The 20278-nt window shown below is 36.0% G+C and overlaps 1 protein-coding gene across 5 annotated transcripts in view; it reads left to right on the top strand.

Moving 5' to 3' along the window:
• The window catches only part of LOC139133259 (transient receptor potential cation channel subfamily V member 3-like), a 50624-nt gene that overhangs the window by 19122 nt on the left and 11224 nt on the right, over positions 1-20278 (top strand). For 4 of the 5 annotated variants that reach the window (XM_070699779.1, XM_070699780.1, XM_070699778.1 and 1 more), the window contains 16 exons: positions 76-185; positions 746-836; positions 1334-1362; positions 1826-1917; positions 2741-2870; positions 3508-3585; positions 4561-4700; positions 5207-5403; positions 6147-6230; positions 7235-7350; positions 8511-8626; positions 8839-9043; positions 11419-11481; positions 13676-13886; positions 17779-17938; positions 18868-19056. In XM_070699779.1, the coding sequence (XP_070555880.1) occupies positions 76-185; positions 746-836; positions 1334-1362; positions 1826-1917; positions 2741-2870; positions 3508-3585; positions 4561-4700; positions 5207-5403; positions 6147-6230; positions 7235-7350; positions 8511-8626; positions 8839-9043; positions 11419-11481; positions 13676-13886; positions 17779-17938; positions 18868-19056 (2011 nt within the window). The remainder of the gene's footprint in view (positions 1-75; positions 186-745; positions 837-1333; positions 1363-1825; positions 1918-2740; positions 2871-3507; positions 3586-4560; positions 4701-5206; positions 5404-6146; positions 6231-7234; positions 7351-8510; positions 8627-8838; positions 9044-11418; positions 11482-13675; positions 13887-17778; positions 17939-18867; positions 19057-20278) is intronic. The other variant, XM_070699781.1, reaches the window with a different exon arrangement.

Here is a 20278-nt window from a genome sequence, read left to right as displayed (position 1 = left end):
TGTAAATTTGCCGGGATTGTAAATTTCCTGAAAATTCCACACATTTCACTGGTTTTCTATATTTTACTGTATCAGACCGCAGCGAGACGGCCAGAACACTGTTAGAACTCGGAGCAGATCCTGCAGACATTGATGAAAATGGACAACCTGCCTTGGTTCTCATGGTGACAAAAATGCCACCTGTGGTGAGTAACAGTTAATCGTAATTCAGAATCATCCTTTCAAAATGGCCAAATCTGAAATAAACAAAGGTTTAGTGAAAAGTAGCTAAAGGGGGCGCTGTACTATCTGGATATCTGGATGGCACACTCCTAAGCCTCTAACGAACAACAGGTGACACAATATGTCTGTGTGAGTGTACATAGTACCGGTATGAGCAACTTTGATTTGATTACAGTCAAATTAAGTTTGCTGACACAACATTTTATTAGGAACAAGAAGGCCAATGTATAGATGGAGAATCTATGTTCAAGCATTTCCTAAGAGCAGTTGTCATACATGAGCAAAATATGCTCTGGTATGGAACCAATCAATTAAAATTGCACCATCATTTAAAAAAAGTTCCACCCCTTCATCACCATGGTTTCATCCGAACTCACTGTTCTCTGTAGTAAAATTGGAATCTTACAAAAGCAAACGGGGATTGAAGGGTTAAATCATCTCGTTATAAAAAATGTAGCCTCTGCCTATCTGTTCGCAGGTTACATATTTGCTGTGCCTTTATTCTGTGCTTTGTCTTTTCCAGGCCAGAGAGGCGTTAGATCATTTCCACAGAACTGACAGAGCAAATAGGAAACAATTCTATGATTTACATGCCTTGGAACCAGTTGACCCAGGTGAGTTTACAGTCATTCCCACAAATCTAGACTACTCCTTTCACTCATTTCCTTCCATAGAGGTCAAATTCTCACGCAGAATTACTGTCAGCAATGTTAAGTTCTGGAAAGTAGTAGTCCCTTGAAGTATCATAATATCTTTGCATTAAAGGTATACTGTCACCTGTTCCAATTTTGCCACAGTTACCATGGAAAGAGAAAATCTAATCAGTCACAGATTTTAAGCGGGTGGCTGCTTTACAAAAATGGCGCCCTCACATGGGCATTTTGAATACCTAGGAATGCCCCTTTGACCATATATGGGCATATTTAGATAACAGGTGACTGTATACCTTTAAACAGCTTGCAATACCGGTATACATGTACTGAGATGTGTGAAAGCATACACTTTAGGGCTATACATTGCTTGAACAATTTAAATTTTTTCAAAGTCGTCATCTGAAAACAGTCGTTATAAATTTCTACATAACATGTATATTTCATCTTTCAATCTTCAGAAAATACCAAGAATATCTGGCGGACTCCAGTAAGTCAATATTCAGCTTTATAATTGTGTTTTGAAATTCTCAAATATTTTTATCTTTTGTAATAAAACTTATTTGCATTGTCTAAGATCTTGTTGTTGAATATTTTGCTGAAATTTCAGCTCTCAATGACATTTTTCTGTTATACTTTCTGAATTGAGTTTGAATATTCATCCGCTCTGAACTTGTCACTAACACTACCGTTGATTTTTGGTCAACTAACTGTCAGGTTTAAGTCAAGTCTAAGAGAGGCACAGCAGTGATTTTGTCAGCCTTCAGTTATATTTGAATCGGCCTATCAACCAGGCCTCAGAAGGCCTATAGCCAATCAAATGGCATTCTCATTTGAATGAACCAATCACATGATATTCCAATCAGAACCAGCCAATCACATACCAAGCATACTTAGTTGAGTGAGCCAATCATGGATGCATAGAGTCACTTACATTTTTTTTGTGACTTCAGATGCAAGCAGTTGTTCAGTACAAGCAGTTTGATTTGATCATCCATCCTATCTTCCAAGAATTAATCAGTCTCAAATGGAGAAAATACGGCAGGTAAGCAATATTCTCAGTGTGATACAGAATTCCAGTCGCAGGTAGATGGGAAGATTTTTTTCGGATTCATACAGTATACAATGAAAGCTTTCTGAGTGAGAAAGGAGATAGATGGGACAGGATGACGTCATACAGATATAGTAAACAATGCAGTTATAATAGATAGCACTTTATTTACATATGTTTTCATGTTCAGGACAGATTTTGTAAGCTCATTGCTACAAATTCCTATTCTTCTAAACTATCACTTTAGCCAATGCAATGTGTGTGTACAATAGGTAAAGGTGTTATTTACAAAGAAATGGTAGTATGATAGTTCAGCTGTCAACAATACATTGGACATCACTCTTTTGACCAAAAATGACAAAAATTGCCTTAAAAATACAAATTTTCGTATTTCACCATAATTTGAACAAACCCAAAATAGGTCACCCCAATTGAACCACATAGCAAATTTCAAAGTAATCGAACTTGCGCTTTTAGAGACACTTAACACACACAGGCTATATTCGAAAGTTTAACACCATGTGTTTCAACATGGATTTTAGAGTGGACCGAAAAGGAAAGCGGTATTACAAACGGAACCAAAATACTGGAAAATACATTCAGAGTTATAGCTAATGGTGTTTCATGTGTAACCCTTTTTACCACCATGGTTTGAACCAATCCCATTGTTTTCTATGGTAAAGTTGGACCTCTACATAGGAAAATGGGGGTGACAGGGTTAAATTAAGAGTGAATAAATGCATTGAAACCAAAATCTCACTTCAGTAATTACAATTTGATAACAAACAATGAACATTTTTTTCATCCTCTTTGTCAGACTTGGTGCTTGGAAACAAACGATTATGAATCTGATCTTCATATTGCTGTGGACGGTGATAGGTGTCACCCTTCCCAAAGACAGTGATCAGTACAACTTCCCACAAGACATTTGGAGGGTTGTCCTAGAGGTAAATTGATAAACTGTGTCATCAATACTTTACTACTCTGGGCCAGATACTCAGTCAGTGGGGATGGACCATTGCATCTTGGGATAGGCTGGTCAAAATGGAAAACATAGAGTTAATATTGGCTAAAACAAATTTTTGCAGCTGTGATGATCTTTGAAACAAAAGCTACATGAAGGTGGGCTGGAAACAAGTGTGACAATGTGAAAAAAATGTGTGTATGCTATGTACCGGTATAGCTTTAAAATGCTCAATTTGTCAAAATATTTAATGTAAAAACTATGTGCTTGTCAAAATTCAAACAATACTCCCTAGATCTAATGATGCCTGGGATGTCCAAAATTATCAAAAAATTACAGAAAATTTCACAAAAATTGGTAAAATTTTGCACTAAAATTTTGGCGGGAGAAAACTACCACAGCGCTCAAAGGGTTAAAACTTCAGTATGTGTTTAATAGAGTAACCTATGTAAAATGAAATAACCTTGAAGCCAGACATCTCTTAATCTCTCAGTGTACAGAGGCTGTGGATTGACAGAAAAATAATCTCTGCACTGCAGTACAGTTACATTCGCATGTTTATGCACCTGAACACAATGCATTGTATAAGTTTATTTTTCTACACTTCTCTTTCATACCAGGCAACAGCATTAGCATTCACACTCTACCTGATCATTGTGGAACTTCAAGAATTCTTTGAGTCCAAGAAAAAATTCACGGTGAGTATGCAGAAATAGTGAGCATTCAGTTACATCAGACCATGTACCTATAACCATGTAATACAAACTATTTGCACATAACCATGTAATAACTGTTGAGTGAAACACAAAAGACACTTTCATGCTTTTATAGTCAGTTTTCAATCAGTGAAGTGATTCATAGTGGTTGCATGGACTGGAAAATAAATCGACAAAATTTAGACAAAGGTTTACCCTTACTGTAAGATAGTCAGTACCATTTCTAGTGTTTGGCGGATTTAAATAAAAATGATGTCTTCCCTTTACCTCTCATTTCTGCATAATATTGCTGCTTTTACCGTATGCTAGGGTGAAAAAAAGGAAAGGATTTGTTTGAAGAATTGAATATATGAAAAGAAATTGACGGTGCATTGTGCACATCAGAAATGTCAATATCTTCAGTGTGGAATGTGTGAATTGTTCAGTTTTAAGCAGTGAAGCTATTATTGTCATTCTTTCTGTGCGTCAGAATAACCATCACTCATAACATTCCTGTTCTGCTGTTTTCATATCAGTAGTTGGATATTGCACGGTCAAAACCACAGAAATGAAAAAAAAAACTACTGGCATCATTTTTCTTGGCGACCTAGATTGAGAAACAAACATAATTTGTTTTGCTTTACAAAATAATGATTTCATCAAAAGATGATAACTTTCGGATTGATTAGGAGATGTAAGATCATTAATGATACATGCCAACAGTTACATTAAAAATAATGCTGGCATTTTCATTCGAAATGTCCAAAGTTTATTCGCAATTGTAACCTGCAGTCACTTAGGAGGATATTTACAATAACTTTGAACTCACCTTAGATGCCAAATTTCTGATCCCAAAGCATATACCGGTACTGGTTCATACGGTCAGGAATTCCTGGGTCAAAGTTGGCAAAAAGTTTCTTCTGACAGCACAGCATTTGTATTGATATGGTTTATTTTGTTTTGCTTCTTTTGTTTTAGCTTTGGAAGCAGTGGAAAACAGAGGAACTTCTTCGCGATACTGAGTTTTGTCATCCGAGATGGCCACAGGAAAGAAAATACATAGACAGAGAAATTGAAGAATTGAATGATATGGGACCATCCTATTTTAGCGATTCCTGGTGAGTGCTATTGTTTTCACTGTGACTGTGTAAAAATCACAAATATAAGCTTAGCTATGTTCCATCAAAACCAGCGGGTTTGAAATTAACCACCAAATTTTAGTACAACCTTGTAAGTTTGTACAGTAAAGTTGTATCTGGTTAAAAGATTAAGCGGTAAATGCGCAATTGTGATGAATCTTCCAAATTTTCCAAAGCCGCGAATTTCACATTTCAAAATTATACTGAAACTACTGTCTTTATGTATTACATGATACATGATTCTTGTCTGTCAACACCAAAAAAATGAAAGCTTCTCTTTGAATAAGGGTGACCAATGATAACTTGATTATTGATGAGGGGTAGATTTTGAATCTATCAAAGATGAATTTTTTTTTCAACACGTAATAAAAGGGTTCAAGTCTACAGATTGATGACATACATCTACATGCATAATTTGCTTACTTAAAAGGATTTCTCAGAAGCATCGCAATGTAAGTTTTCCTGTTTAATTATGTTTCTGACAGGAACTACTTTGATTGGTTTGTGTACATCCTATTGTTGTCCTGTGCTATCATCCACATTGTGGACATCTTGGTCCAGTCATCAGATGATCCAACAGGTGAAGACATTCTCACCAAAGTGTATCACAGACTGTTTGCCATCACTATCATCTTCCTGTGGCTTCGTCTCATGAAATCCTGTCGGGCTTTCAGAGCCCTAGGTGAGAGATTTATTTAAGTTGTCAGGAAACTAGTTACAGTTACAAGACTTGTGTTTCTCTGTCATGTCGTGTAAGTTACCTCAGGACCAAAAGCAATCGTGTTACTTTTTGAAAAGCAGAATATTATACTAGTTAACCCTTTGAGCGCCAAAGTCAACTTTTGTCACCTATAGAAAATATGCTCCAGTCAAATTTTTTTTCAGATTTTTGTCAAAATTTTGATAACAAACTGTAGCCAATGAAATGTGATGTCCATTTGTTCCAAAATTATCAAAAGATTACAGAAAAATTTATAAAATTTGGTAAAAATGTCACCAACATTTTGGTGGGAACAATGACAGCACTCAAAGGGTTAAAGGAATTCACTCACTTGTATCTACTGCATCACATCACTAATTTTCGCTTGAGTGGCCAATTGAAGAAAAGAGGCCACCAACGCTGTGAATTGCAACTGCTGTTTGACAAGGAAACATGGCTGATGTGCCTGTTTCACCATATTTGGATATGTATACGAATTTACATTGCCAAAGTGACTTTTCGAGAAACCTCAGTACAAACTCAGTAGAGTAAGGCAAATCATGAAGAGAAAGCGAAGTGCAATCTTGTGTGTGTGACCAATCATGTAGTCTTCATTACAGTATATTACAATAAATGACAATACACTTTGTTGAGCCGCGATTTGTGGCAGTAAAATCGTGTACATGATTGCTTCATGCTTTATCTGTCTTTTGTCTGTTGAATAGGACCTTTCATCGTCATGTTGGGTAAAATTGTGATGGACGTTGTCAGATTTTTGTACCTCTATCTTGAATTCTGGATACCTTACTGTAAGTAACATATTACTCGGATTAGAACGCCTGCATACATTGTTTTTATTGAAAAACATAATATCTTTTTACAAATAGTATGATAACATTGATACCGGTACCAAAAAGTTTGAAGTGTTGCAAACAGACTGACCTTTATTTGAATTGTTTGTCTCAAAACTTCTCCTGTGTATTTGAAGTCTATGAATTTGGACTGCAATATTTTCATTTTATCCATAGCGTAGGATGAGAATGGTTCTTAAATACATCATAGAATATAATTTCATCAAAAAATCTCCGACAAAGTAACTGCAACTAGTTCGAACCCGAATGAAACCGCCGTATCTTCAGTTGATGAAATTTAAACAATATTCCTGGTATTTAGAATAAAGATAGCACACCCTTGAAATCAAAAGACTTAAACTTTTGCTCAAACTTTTTGGAAACTTTGAATCCGTCCCTTTCGAAATCAACAATAAAAATCAGTCGTCACCTCACAAAATTTAATACTAGAGGAACAAATTACCAAGTATTTTCAACTCTCGAAATTCAAAATGGCTACCATCACTGTACTGTGAACCCTATGTGAAGGAAAATTGGATTTTATATTTTTTCAAAAGTAAGCCAGTAGTTAGTCTATCGGTATGAGTTTCAAAGTGAGTCCCCCATAAGTGGTACCAAAAGAGTATTGTAAAAGTGAATCCAAATATCATCCCGAGGTGCATTCTATAAGTAATTTTGTGCTATTGATTGCATTTCATTTGGAGCATATGTTTCATATGGCCATTACTGGTAAATGCCATGCAAGCCATACTTTTGCTTGGAAAATTCATACTAGTGTTATTTTTGGACGATTATCCATAAAAATTTTCAGCAATTTATAAATGTTGAAGTTGTGCATTGCAATAATTGTGTTATAGTTTTGACAAACCAGGTGCAATACTGATTATGTGTTCAGTTTTCAGGGCATTTTCCACACTTAATCCAATTTTAGTACTTAAAACTAACTCTTGATATGTTTTCAGGTTGTGCATTTTGGATGATATTTGGTGTGACAGGCGAAGTGCAGGGTATGGAGTCATTCTATGGTGTGGCATACAGCTTGTTCCGTATCACACTGGTGGATGAGTATGATTATGAGGTATGTAATAGTCAACATTTCAAAGTGATACATTGTAACAGCCAACATTTCAGATTGATACATGTTAACAAGTCAACATTTCAGATTGATACATTGTAACAGTCAACTTTTCAGATTGATACATCGTAACAGTCAACATTTCAGATTGATACATTGTAACAGTCAACATTTCAGATTGATACATTGTAACAGTCAACATTTCAGATTGATACACTGTAACAGTCAACATTTCAGATTGATACATTGTAAAAGTCAATATTTCAGATTGATACATTGTAACAGTCGACATTTCAGATTGATACATTGTAACGGTCAACATTTCAGATTGATACATTGTAACAGTCAACATTTCAGATTGATACATTGTAACAGTCAATATTTCAGATTGACATATTGTAACAGTCAACATTTCAAATTGATACACATAACCTGTGCACACAGACATTGCTTAGCCACTTTCACTGACTGAATGCTTGGAGTTGGCCCAGCAGTTGACCAATTTTCCTGGTTAAGGAGGGTTTGAAGCAAACTTAAAATCCAAGTCAGACCAGATTTCCATGTTTGGATACTTGATGCGGGCCTGAACCCAGATGATTGTTTGATCATCAAGTTAACATTTATTAGAAGTTTTCAATTCATTCCTCATCATCCCATGTTGTCGAAACAACTTTTTCCCACCAAGTTTTGCTCTGCAAATGAGACCATGCCACCTGATTCAGTCCTTGTACAACTGAAACACACATGGTATCAGAGTCCTTAAAATGCCCTGTACTTCAATTATTTCTACATTGCTGATGTATCCTATTCCAGCCCATACTAAGTTGTTACTGCTGTACATATCAATCTGCATGGTTTGTCTTTATCGGTACATTGTATTGCATGTACATGTAGCATGACATGTTGACTTTAATCTAGTTTTCACAGGCAAATTTGGCCAGGGCCAAATTGGTCCGACAGAGCACCAGACCAAACATTAAATTTTGTTTCTGTTCCGACATGATGGCAATGAAAAAATACACCAACTTAACTACCTTTCTGACCTCTGACCTTTCGAAGCTTTCAGATACTGTGAGATTAATATATGATGACATTTATGCTGGTTGTAATAATGATAATGATTATAACGGTGAATATAAAATTCATATCTTACATCCCTGTAGGGTATGAAAGATGTTGATCCCGTCATGGCTGATATTCTCTGTGGTACATTCCTTGCTGTCTCCGCCGTCCTTTGTCTCAACCTCATGATTGCATTGCTCTCCGACACATTCCAAAGGTGAGTTTTGAAAAGCGTTGAAGAGAAATGTAGGTGGTGAAGTTAAACTTTGCCAAGAAATGTATTTGGTCTCTAGATAACACTTACAATGTTTATCACTCCTATCTGTCTAAAAAAATCATTGAAATTATTGCTGTATACATGTAGATTCGTGGAATATCATACTTATTTGCTAAAGAAATCACAGATGGACATCTTGTTCGTCCTTTCAGAGTGTATGATAATGCCCAGCAAAATGCAGCCATGCAGCAGGCGGCCATCATCTTAGGAGTCGAAGATGGCCTCTCCAAGAAAAAGAAACACAAGTTCTACAAGTACATCAAAGACAGCTGCAATCCCCTGGAACTGTACTATGATGACGATTTGACAACGATCGGTGGTGACGACGATCTCAAGAAAGTTACCATTCAGATCAAGGTCAGTTACTTACCATTAATCTCTGTCAGTACCCCTCAGTTTGTGTGGGCCAAGACTAAAGCATGAATGTAACGATGTGCCGTTTATACAGAAATGTGTCAAACAAATTTTGAAGAAAAAGGTGAAATATGGGTAGTGCCAATTGTATCAAGTTAGGAGGTTCATTGATTCCATAAGATATGCAGCCACTATTGCCTGTATTAACCCTTTAACCGACACTTGACCAGTTTTTATGAATTTTTCTGTAATTTTTTTGATAATTTTGGACCAAATGGACATCACATTTCATATGATTAACTTTTTTAAGTTTTTTATTAAAATTTTAGCAGAAATCTGGAATAAAATTAATAAAAATTGACTTTGACTCTCAAAGGATTAATCTGTGTTATGTGCAACTGTATACTTTTTGTGCCATTGAAATTTTACTTGCTACAAAGGTGCTGGTTGAATGCTCGAGATCTATTCTAGAGTAATGGTACTTCAAAAGGAAAAACCAGTGATCTACATCTGTTGAAAATTTTAATCTAGTGGATGTATTCATGTACAGACACTCGGTACAAGATAATTTCATTTTCATTCAATGTTGTCCCACTTTCAATAAGATTCAAATTAGAGAATCTCTCCTTCCATTTATTGCGTAAATCTGTTTTCCAGTCACTGAAAGTACTATAAAACCTATCCCCTAAATACATGTACTAGGCCAAAGTAATTAAATTCTTTGTTTTGCGTCCACTCTAAATGGGAAAAGGTACGCGTCTAAGCGGCTGAAAAACACACACAAGAAAATTAACACAATGTAATTTGATTGCAGCAAATAAAAAATTGTAACAAAATTTTAGTTCAGAAAAGCTAAGCGGTTATGTCCTAAAATTTCCTATTCAAATACACTGTGTGTATTTTTCATGAAAATCTTAAAAACCTAAGCGGGTGGGGACGCAAAACAAAGAATTTAATTACTTTGGCCTAATCTGTTATATTGTAAAGTCTTTTTCTGTAATGTCACTTTGAATAGATACAATATCTTTTTTCCATTTTGTTATATACCGGTACATGTAAATGAGCTAGACCTCTCCCCAGACAGTGAAAGTCATCATTTATAACCACAGTCCCTCAAACGACTTGGTTATAACCAGGTTGATTGTGGTTTCATACACAATCGTTTGGTATTATCTACCTTAAATAACCATGACACCTTTTCTATTGAGGTTTTATTCTACACTTCAATGAAGGAAAACTTCTATGGCATTTTGATGTTCAACAATAAGATTCATCAAAAAATCAATAAATAAAATGTCAAATTATTGACATTCGCTTTTCTACTATCAAACAGCTGTGTTCAATATATAATGATGTTTCAACTACAGTGAATATGAATTAGAAAACAACATTGGCATATGTAACACACTTTTTGTACCAGTCTTGCGAAGAAACGTATCAAATTTTATGCAGGTACATAATAGTCATGTTGTGTCATCCAATATATTGACACAATCTTCAATTTCAATTTTCAGATCCGTAAATTCGAGGTTTTGCATGATCATACCACAGCCATCACTTCATAGTGATAATTGCTCAGTCATACATGTACATGTACATGCAGCCTTTATCATTTTTAATTTTGTGTCATAAGCACATTCATTTAATTATAAAATACATAAATTATTTCAATTTATTATCACTTCATGTGATGATTTCATCTCAATTTTTATCTGAAAGTGTGTTTTATAGATGTTTAACTATATTGTGTGTGCATATGAGTGATTGCTGTCTCTCTTACAGGAAATTTTGATTCAATTAATGTCTTGTGCCAACATTTGTGTGCCACTTGAATCAGTCATACTCCAGTGTCAACTCTTCTCAAACAGTGAACGGGAAAATCTCATCAGGTTTTTGTACCTGTTACTGTGAACTGGCAACGTTTTGCACATTGTTGTGGACATTTAATTTTGAATGGCTAAATTTTCTGACATGCTTTGGTGACGGAGAAACATACTGGAAGTTTTCTTACTTAAAGTCATACAGTAATTTGTGTGGTAAAAAATTTGATCATCATTACAACACAGTTTCAGGTCACAAAACTCTGGTCTTAATTATTTCTGATGGTAAAGTTTCCAGAAAACCACGTTGTTGTCTAACTAATTCCTTTAAAATTGTAGCAAACAATTATCACATTGACCTGAACTCAACCAGAAATTGAAACATTTTTTGATACTCATGATTGTGGTACAACATGAATTGGTATATCCGAGAGTAACGGTCTGGAAGTTTGTGTGATTGTCTGTTTGTTTTGTTTTGATGGATTCAAGTCAACATTTCATCAATTAACACACATTATTGCGCCTGTCATTTTATCATTTTTTATTCAACATCTTTAGGAGGAACTTGATGACATGAAGATAGAGCTTTACTCACACTTGGGGATTGACAAGAGTGATGGGGTTAGTTGACAACCAGTCATTGGAAACAGTCTGACAGCACTAGACTGTAGAATGTCGGACACTGTGATGCAGTTTTACAGTCATTGAAATACAGGCTTCAAGCGACATCAGCGTTTTAAAAAAATTCACTTTCGATAAATTTCAGTCATTGAATTGTTAACTATGATAGAATGCAAGTTTTTAAATCACAGTACATTGGTTAGGAAGTCAAAATTGAACGTGCTGTTCCTTATAGGAAGGTTAAATTATACTTTCTGATAAATTTTGATTTCTGTCATTTACATACCTTGGCAGTATTCATACAATAAAGTGGGGCAAAAGTGCTGTTCAAATTTTACATTCTTGAACTCAAAATCAATATATTTTTTTTTCATAATTATCCCAGTCATTGTTGTTACTCTAACCATTCTGCAGATGGACTCTATATCACAGCCGTGTCACAACTTGGAAAAAATTGAGTGAAATCTATTTCCCATTACTTGGCTATGCCGAAGCACATACATGTAGTCAGCTGACATGTATATTTGAAATGTTCATATGTTTTGAAGCCCCTTCAATGACTGCAGAATTTCAATCCAGTGATTTCCCTCTATTGTCCATAATATTGTGAACATTTAACCCTCTTAACAGCCTGTGAGTACATGTGGAAATCTTTCTCAATACCTTGTTTAACTCCGTTATGTGCTGCTGTGTTATGTTTGTTACTGTAATATTAACTTGAAATATTTTAATTTTATCTTATGTTCATGACAGCCAGCAGTCATGTCATCTGCTATGCATTTGTCTAACACTTCACATCAAAGATGTACAAATCCATCGTTCATATATTAACCACCTTTGTCTCGAGACGTCACCATTTCACCTATCCAAGCACACTGACTCACCATTTGTATAGCCTATTCTTTATCTTTGAAATTATTTTTGTTCAATTTTAATTTTTTGCTTACAGTAGATTTGATGTTCTGTCTTCCAAGGAGATGTTCAAGTTCACATTTTATTACATGCCTCATACTATAGAACGCGCACACTCCATAAGATTCAATGTGAACTCGTTGATGACATCGCGGGTGGTATAGTCATCATTTGACTGGAAGTCAACCTGTCCAGAACTATCTTCAACTTGACAACTTTGGGATAAAAAATGTTCTAATTACTTGTTTTACATAGGAAAATTCGGTTTTTTAGAAAATTAAGCATTAAAAAAATTAATAAACCACACTTAACAGTGATTTAACTTATATCAATGTACTACATGTATTTGACAATGAAAATTGTTCTGTTTATTAACGGATTTCTATCCAACATGGAAATAAAGCATATGATTGTCATTTTGTAAATAAACGCAAACATTGGAGTTAAAAGTATGTAAGAGAGGCATGTAATAAAAAATAGCCCAAACAAGGAACTAATACCCATCGAGGCAGGAAACCATTTCCCCTCCTCTTACCTACCCTGGGCAAACAGTCCCTTGTTTTGGCTATAATAGATAGTAATCACAAAAACAACACACACAAAGACTTTGGTACACATCTATACATTTGTAGTACGGTACCATAGATACATACACATGTACAAAACATACAATGCAGACATTTGCTCGGGTAATCTAGATACAGAGATATGCATACAGACACAAGTAACTTACAAAGCCTTGGACACAGTAGTACTTGATACTGTACTCCAAACGATAGGATTATAGTATTTGTACAATAATTTCCGCGTTGCACTGTAGTGATAAGGGTGGTAAAATTAACAGGGTACACAAAGTTCAAGAATATCAGCATGAATTTAAGACTCTGCACGTACCGCATGCCAGTACATTTCCTGGCCTCAAAATGTTTGCAACCTATAACTAACATACCAGTAGAACCTACAGCTTGAACAACAATACTGGCATTGTCAGCAAATGTTTTTAGATTTCAATGATTCAGAAGAAATTTGTCCTCCATTTTCCGTATCATGTGAATCTCATTTATGACATCAATCAAATGCTATCTATGAGACTTGTATGGAGAAAAAAATTATTTTGTTTTGTTGAGAAAATTATTCAATAAATTTTTAACTTAACATTGAAAAATGCACTGATAGCTACTCTGCTATTGTCAAAGTGCATGATGGGTATTCAGATTTCTGGGCTTTGAGAAATTTCCCTCCAGTTCTCTAACTGACTGGATGCCACATTGCCTTTATGCAGGAAGAACTTGATGGAATGAGAGAGTCCTTCAAGACAGAGATGGGCATCGGTACTTCCCGCGGGGGTGCCAACATCGTGAGGGAAATTGAAAACCTGAAGGAGGAGATTGATCAGATCAAGCGTGATCAGACCAGGGCTTTTGATGACGTGAAACGAGATTTCAACACTGTGCTTGACATGCTGCGTTTGCTGTTGAAAAGGCAAGGAAAAGGTAAGTTCAACAAACAATGTTTTATTTTCACATTTTGTCACGCGTTAAATCTTCAAAGTCAACAATAACTTTGCTTTTTACCACAATTTACTAGTAATACTGAATAAATCTAGTCGTGTACAGTGTAATTTGTAAATTCTGTATGAAAATTTACCAATAAGAGATTTCTAATATGACGTTTAATATCCAGTGTATGTTTGAATACATCAAATCATTCAATTTCATCTCAGTGAATAATGTTTACTATATTTTTTCAGTTCAGCTTCCTTTGATGATACTTCTTAAACAGCAACCACCACTGAGCAAACTCTCACAACAGCGACAGTAGCTATATAGTACTTTTGATAGTTCTGTTCAATTTTTCTGTGAAGATCTATCTTTTGTCATAGTAAATTTAAGATATTGCTATGAAATTCAATAAAAAGTTGTAGTAGCAGTTCTGAAACACATTCAGCACTATCTGCTAATGATCCCAATTTAGCCATAGAAAACTACACGGGTGTTTTGGACTTCACATTAGAAACTTAATAAGGCACTTAAATGTCAACTGTCTGAATATCTGTATAAAGTCTACATTATCGAATTGTCAAATAAGCTTTGCAAGGTTTAGTTTCCATGGGGCTTTTAATCGCTTGTGTCCTCACAATACATAAACCATGTTTCTGAAAACAGAAATACAATTTAATAAATGTGAGCAAATATGCAAATTAAGAGCCCAAATAACTCTGCTAAACATTTCTTACATCAGAAGGAAATAGAACACTGAGCACAGTGTGATTTAATTCAGAATTTTTTTACTGAAAGGTTGTCAAATCCCTCAGTTTTAAATTTAAATCAGTGATTATCTCGAGGTACCCAGATTATTGACTCTGTTCTGTAGATTATTTACATATTCTATGACCTTTGACCTTTGAGAGTTAGCCAATTAGTCATCCTGTGCCATAAGACTCCATAACACTGACATGCAAGATAAAGAATTTTGAAACGTCACCAGTTTCCTGGTTCTTATCTGTTGCGTACTACGCAATATATACAGTAACAGTTATGATTAAATAGTGGTGTTGCTATGTTTATCTACTAGTCATTGAAAAAATTAGTGTCAGATAATTCACAATGGGAAAAAGAAATCATAGTGCTCAGGAATGCGCATCACAAAAAAAATTCACGAGGCTATAATGGTGTTAATGTAAATAAACTGAAAACTGCAAATAGGCCTATTTATGAAATTGGTTTTTATAAAATAAATTTATATCAGCATTAGTGTTATTTTTGGGACTCAATGTTTTCTGAAGTGGTACCAGCAAATGTGGTCATTGAGATTTTTTAGTTGCTGTAATTTAGTATTGCCACATATGGTTAATTGTATGACAGAAAAATGTAAATTATTGTGAATCCATCAGTTTCCGTCACCCCTTGTACTTTGCGATACTTGGAATGATCTCATTGTTTGTCTTGAAGAAAAAGTCCAAAGCAGGAGGCCTTTCAAATTCAGAGGTTGGGTAAGCTTTCCTTTTCAATGAACTAGTCTAAATTATGTCATGAATGGCACAGTTCCTTTATTCACTGACCTCAGGTGAAGTCAATGCCTGACCCTCTCTGTTCAGAGTGTAAAATAATCCCCTCACAAATAATGGTATCTCCCTAGTAACCTGTTACCTCAGTGTGGTATTCGTTATGGCCGAAGAACCACGGATTGTCATCACAGGTGTAAAATTCAGAACATGTGTCCTCCCAAGTAGGTGAAGCTCTTACGTATCATGTAATTTTTCTATCTTTACTGCCTGAGATACGAAATTTATGGTGTAGGTTGTTTTGTAATTCAGAGATATCGTTTCTAAGATCTCGAAGTGGTGTGTGTGTGTGTGTGGCTGTGTATTTCTTGCACACATCCTTGTTATTGTGTCTCACTTGGCATGTTGTGGTTGTAATACTGCTAATGCGAGAAAATCAAGTGGACAATATCAAAAAATGTGGAATTTGCATAGACCAGTATAAGCCTTATTCACATTCATATTTGCCTATCAAAATATTTAATTGGCACAGCAACATAATACTTCAACATGAATTTTTTTGTCAAAAATGCATGAACAGAATATTGAGCCGTGACCAGTAATTCTTCAGAATGTTCTTTCTTCAAAAGGCGACTTTATTCTTTGACAAACCTTGTGTGTTGAATGGCGTTCTATTCAGTGAAAAGAGTGCCATTGTTACGGTGATAGAATGAGAATATGAGGACAGTCTCAAAGGAAAAGTTTTCATGGTACTGTGTGATCAAGGACCCTGCAAGGTAGACAAAACCAATCAATCGGTATGGCAATTGTATACTTCAAGGTCAAAGGTCAACAGCACAAACTGAGCAAGGAATGGTTGCTTTCATTGTTTTTGTGGATGCTTTAGTGTCAGGGGAAAGGGGAAAATGTGTACCGGTAGTTTAATTGAAAGGTAGCAGAAGCTGTCTTCCAAAGTTGCATGACAAATTTGAGATAAGGTATAATGATATGACAGGCTGTGGGCAAGATATTATTTCTCTGGTAGTGTTTTGGGAGCTGGTACTCAAGGTATAAAAGAGAAAGATGTAATTGCACAGGTTCAGGTCCAAGAAGAAAGTGTGTTACTGGAATTGTATTTACCATAGAGTAACTGGGAAAACATTATTGGAGTAAACTCATCGGAAAATAAAACCAGGTGTAGCTTCCTATTTCTAAAGTTCTGAGCATTTATGTCATCCTCTAAAAAAATTTCACTGACAACAGATAGTTAGCTGTAGCATTTTTTTACAACAACTGTGTAACTGATAAAAGAGATATGTTATCACCTGATGGTAGGTGACATTTCCTCGGTCGCACACACATTTTGACTGAATTATTTCTGTAGCATCACGCTGGAGGATATATACATGGCTCATGAAGTGAACATAGACTACTGGTGTATGCCTAAGGGTTGGTAACCATTTGTATGATATCAGGAGGGCAAGTCATTTCCTAAATTAGGTATATAGTCCCAAGTTGGGGCTACTGGCATATTTTGTTTGCCTCTCATAATTTCGATACAGAAGTTTTTGGTTTCATCAGCCAATGAATCCTATCATAGATACAAATCAGTGAAAAATAAAATAGTCTTAGTCATTAAATGGCATAGGAACAATTTTAGATGACTGTTATGAGGTTCAAAGTAATTCCTGATAAGTTTATGTGAAATTATGACCATGTAGGCCAATATGTCATCAATAAGTTACCATTGCATCCGATGGGGGGAGTTGACATTTGATATGCATGAGGCATGTGATAGAATGGTCAAATTTACCTCTAACACTTTGACAAAACATTAGAAGCATTTAAATTCTGAATGAAAACAGCTAACATATGTAAACTTACACTTATTTGTATTTGTTACACTGCAGATTTTCATTCTTCTATGACAGGATGGTTGCAAGGGACAAATTAAAAAACATTGTAGAAACATAACATTTGAAGGTTTCTCCAAGTAATGTATTTATGAGTGTGTGTTTGCTGGTCTACAATATTAGAAAGCCTCAAGGAAATTTATTGATCCAATCAGGTAGTACTTTTAAAGGGGAAAAAGTGTATGACACTGTATGTATAACCAATGAGCACATCTATCCACATAAGAGGGAAGGATTGATAATGAGGCCTTTAACAAAAAAATTTGAAGGGCCAGGTCCATATTCTGCTGCTGGTATATTTACAACACGATGCTCGCAAATTGTGCATTTATCCGACCAAGTAGGTGATCGGTTTTCAGGTGTGCAAGCTTGCCAACTGAACCGCACACACTATTTTTGATGGGTCGTGTGAGATTTGCAAGGGACATGAAATTGTGTAATTCAGACTCAGATTCAGATTGAGATTCGGATTGTTTTATTTATCACTAGGTGGCAGCAGAGGAGGCTACGGATACGGCAGAGGCCCAGATGATGATGGAGATGATGGCGGTGACGGTGGAGGTTACAACAAGAAACATCTGGAAGGACTGAATGACGAAAGTTTACAACGCGCCTATGTAGCACATCTGACGGCCAAAGAATTAGATGGGTGAGTTGGTGAATTTTTATCTCATGATGATATAGTTGTGATAGACACAGCTGACAGTTGAGGGGCTAGTCTTGATATAAGTTATCGTGAGGCAATGTGGTTCATATTAAGGTAGTTTGTGCCTTGAAATTGAACGATTTCAACTTTTCAATCTTCACTCCCCAAAGCAATCTGAAATACCAATTACATGTATGTAGCTTGCCAGTACATCTCTATACTTGTATGTGTAGACTTCACTGTTATTGTTTTCATTTGAATTCTATTCTGAACCAGAATTCACTTGTCAACATAACAATGTAGTTCACACATGTGTAGGCTGAGTTGACAAGCTTAATACCCTGCATCTCAACATTCTTTACTTGGGAATAGAACAAGGAAGTGTAGTTGACATAGTGAAAGAGATCATAAAAGTTCCAGTGACATGCCCTTTAAATATCTGTGATCAACACAGACTAAAAAAAATTGTAATTCTTTGCCAAAGACAGAAAGCTTAGTTCAATATTCGTATACAATCAAAATGACCTGTCTTGTAACATGTGTTCCACAAATACTAGTACAGCTATGTAGCTTTATGGATCAAGATGCCTGTGTATCTACTCCTGGTCAGTGTATTCTGTTTCCTCCTCTAGTCCCCCCCTCTATTTTACAATTGGTATTTCCAACCACATTACTGTGGAGATTAGGGTTGTACTAAACAGAAATGTTAAACAGGTTAAAATATTGCACACCTGAAAACCACTGGACCCCAATCTCCTTTATAAAAAATAATAGTTTCCTTAGGGGCTTTCCTGTATTATTTTGAATCAACAAGACCCACTAGGCTTACATTTATTTTTAAAATCGCTTAGTAGTGGCTCGGTTTTTCTCCAATCTTCCCAAAAAGGTACAAATATATATACTTAAATATTCACACCAATTTTACCCTTCAGGACCAGAAGAGGTAGAAGTGCTTCACCAAAGGGTAGACAAAGCAGTCAAATGATGGCAGATCCATATATGGACGCCACCAAACCGCCAACCTATGACCTGACATCGCAACCTATGACCTTGGAGCCAATTCCGCCGAGGCCAGGCACTGCAAAGCAGATGGCACCAAAGCCAGAAGATGAAAAACAAAGGTATTAAAACTGATGTCTTTATCACGAGCGTTTGCAATTTCATTTGAGTAGTTCACAGACACAATTGACTCATATCACTCAAGACCATATTATATAAAGGGAAACGGTCATCGGAACTGTGCCTGTGCAGTTTCGTGTTTACAAAAAATTGTATTTGGTGCACGATATCATGATGCACCTCATCATAGCTGCAACATTTAAATCATATGATATAGATTATAACAGACATTTTTTAACTTTCATCAATCACCATCGTACCTTGGATACAGTGTATACATTGGTTGTATGGGTCCCATACGACCTTTGAGCGCAGTTCCAATGATTGTATCCCTTTAAAGTTAGAAAGGAATAGCGTTTCAAAGCGTCTTTCAGAAGACGGGGCAAGATTGTAGCACACTTTGCCAAACAGAACAATTTACAAATCAGCATATTAATCCTTAGGTTCCAGTTAGTTCACTAAGTGATGGGAGGGGCCCCTAAGAAAACTCTATTGTGTTCATGATTAGTATTGAATCCAGTATTCTCCAGGTACACCGTAATTTCATCTTGGCTGCTAGTGTGTGGTGTTCAACAAAGCTAATGTCAATGTCAATAGAATATAACTTTTATAGCAGGACTATTTGCTCCTCGGTTGCCTCTGATGACAGTTTCTGCTTCGGAACACTACATGAATATTAAAGCCCCAGTATTTGTAACTTTTAACCTTTTTTTATGTTCGAAATTACATATTATTCTCTTATATCCATCGTAAAATGTTGTTCAGTAAAGAAATAAGCCAAATTTGTGCTCCTGTAGTGACATACAAACGCTAAATATTGCCCGATCGAGTTGGATTGCCGCGCGGGTTTGTTGACAATTTGTAGGCTGTGCACGTGATCGAGAACGCCGATACTGATGACATCATCGAGCCTGCGACATTCCTGGGGCCTTGCCATGCTGACTGCCCGGGTAATCGCCCATGGTCGCCGGCTGAATGACCTGCGAATGGTTTTATTTTGTTCTTCTCCGTTCAAATACGTACTGCTACTGTGTTTCAGAGGATACAGAACTTTGGCAGAGGAGGCTAACATTCTATTCTGGTACCGTGTGCGTTATATACGGATTATTCAAACTGCAGTCGGCAGTGCACCGATGCGCACCCTGCAGTTGGTCACTTAGAACTCCGGGTACCGATGTAAAATCAAGACGACAGTATATACACTTGGCTCACTTCTGTAGGCAA

The sequence above is a fragment of the Ptychodera flava genome, chromosome 5 (assembly GCF_041260155.1).
Source record: "Ptychodera flava strain L36383 chromosome 5, AS_Pfla_20210202, whole genome shotgun sequence".
Lineage (NCBI taxonomy): Eukaryota > Metazoa > Hemichordata > Enteropneusta > Ptychoderidae > Ptychodera > Ptychodera flava.
This window is presented reverse-complemented; position numbering and strand designations above follow the sequence as displayed.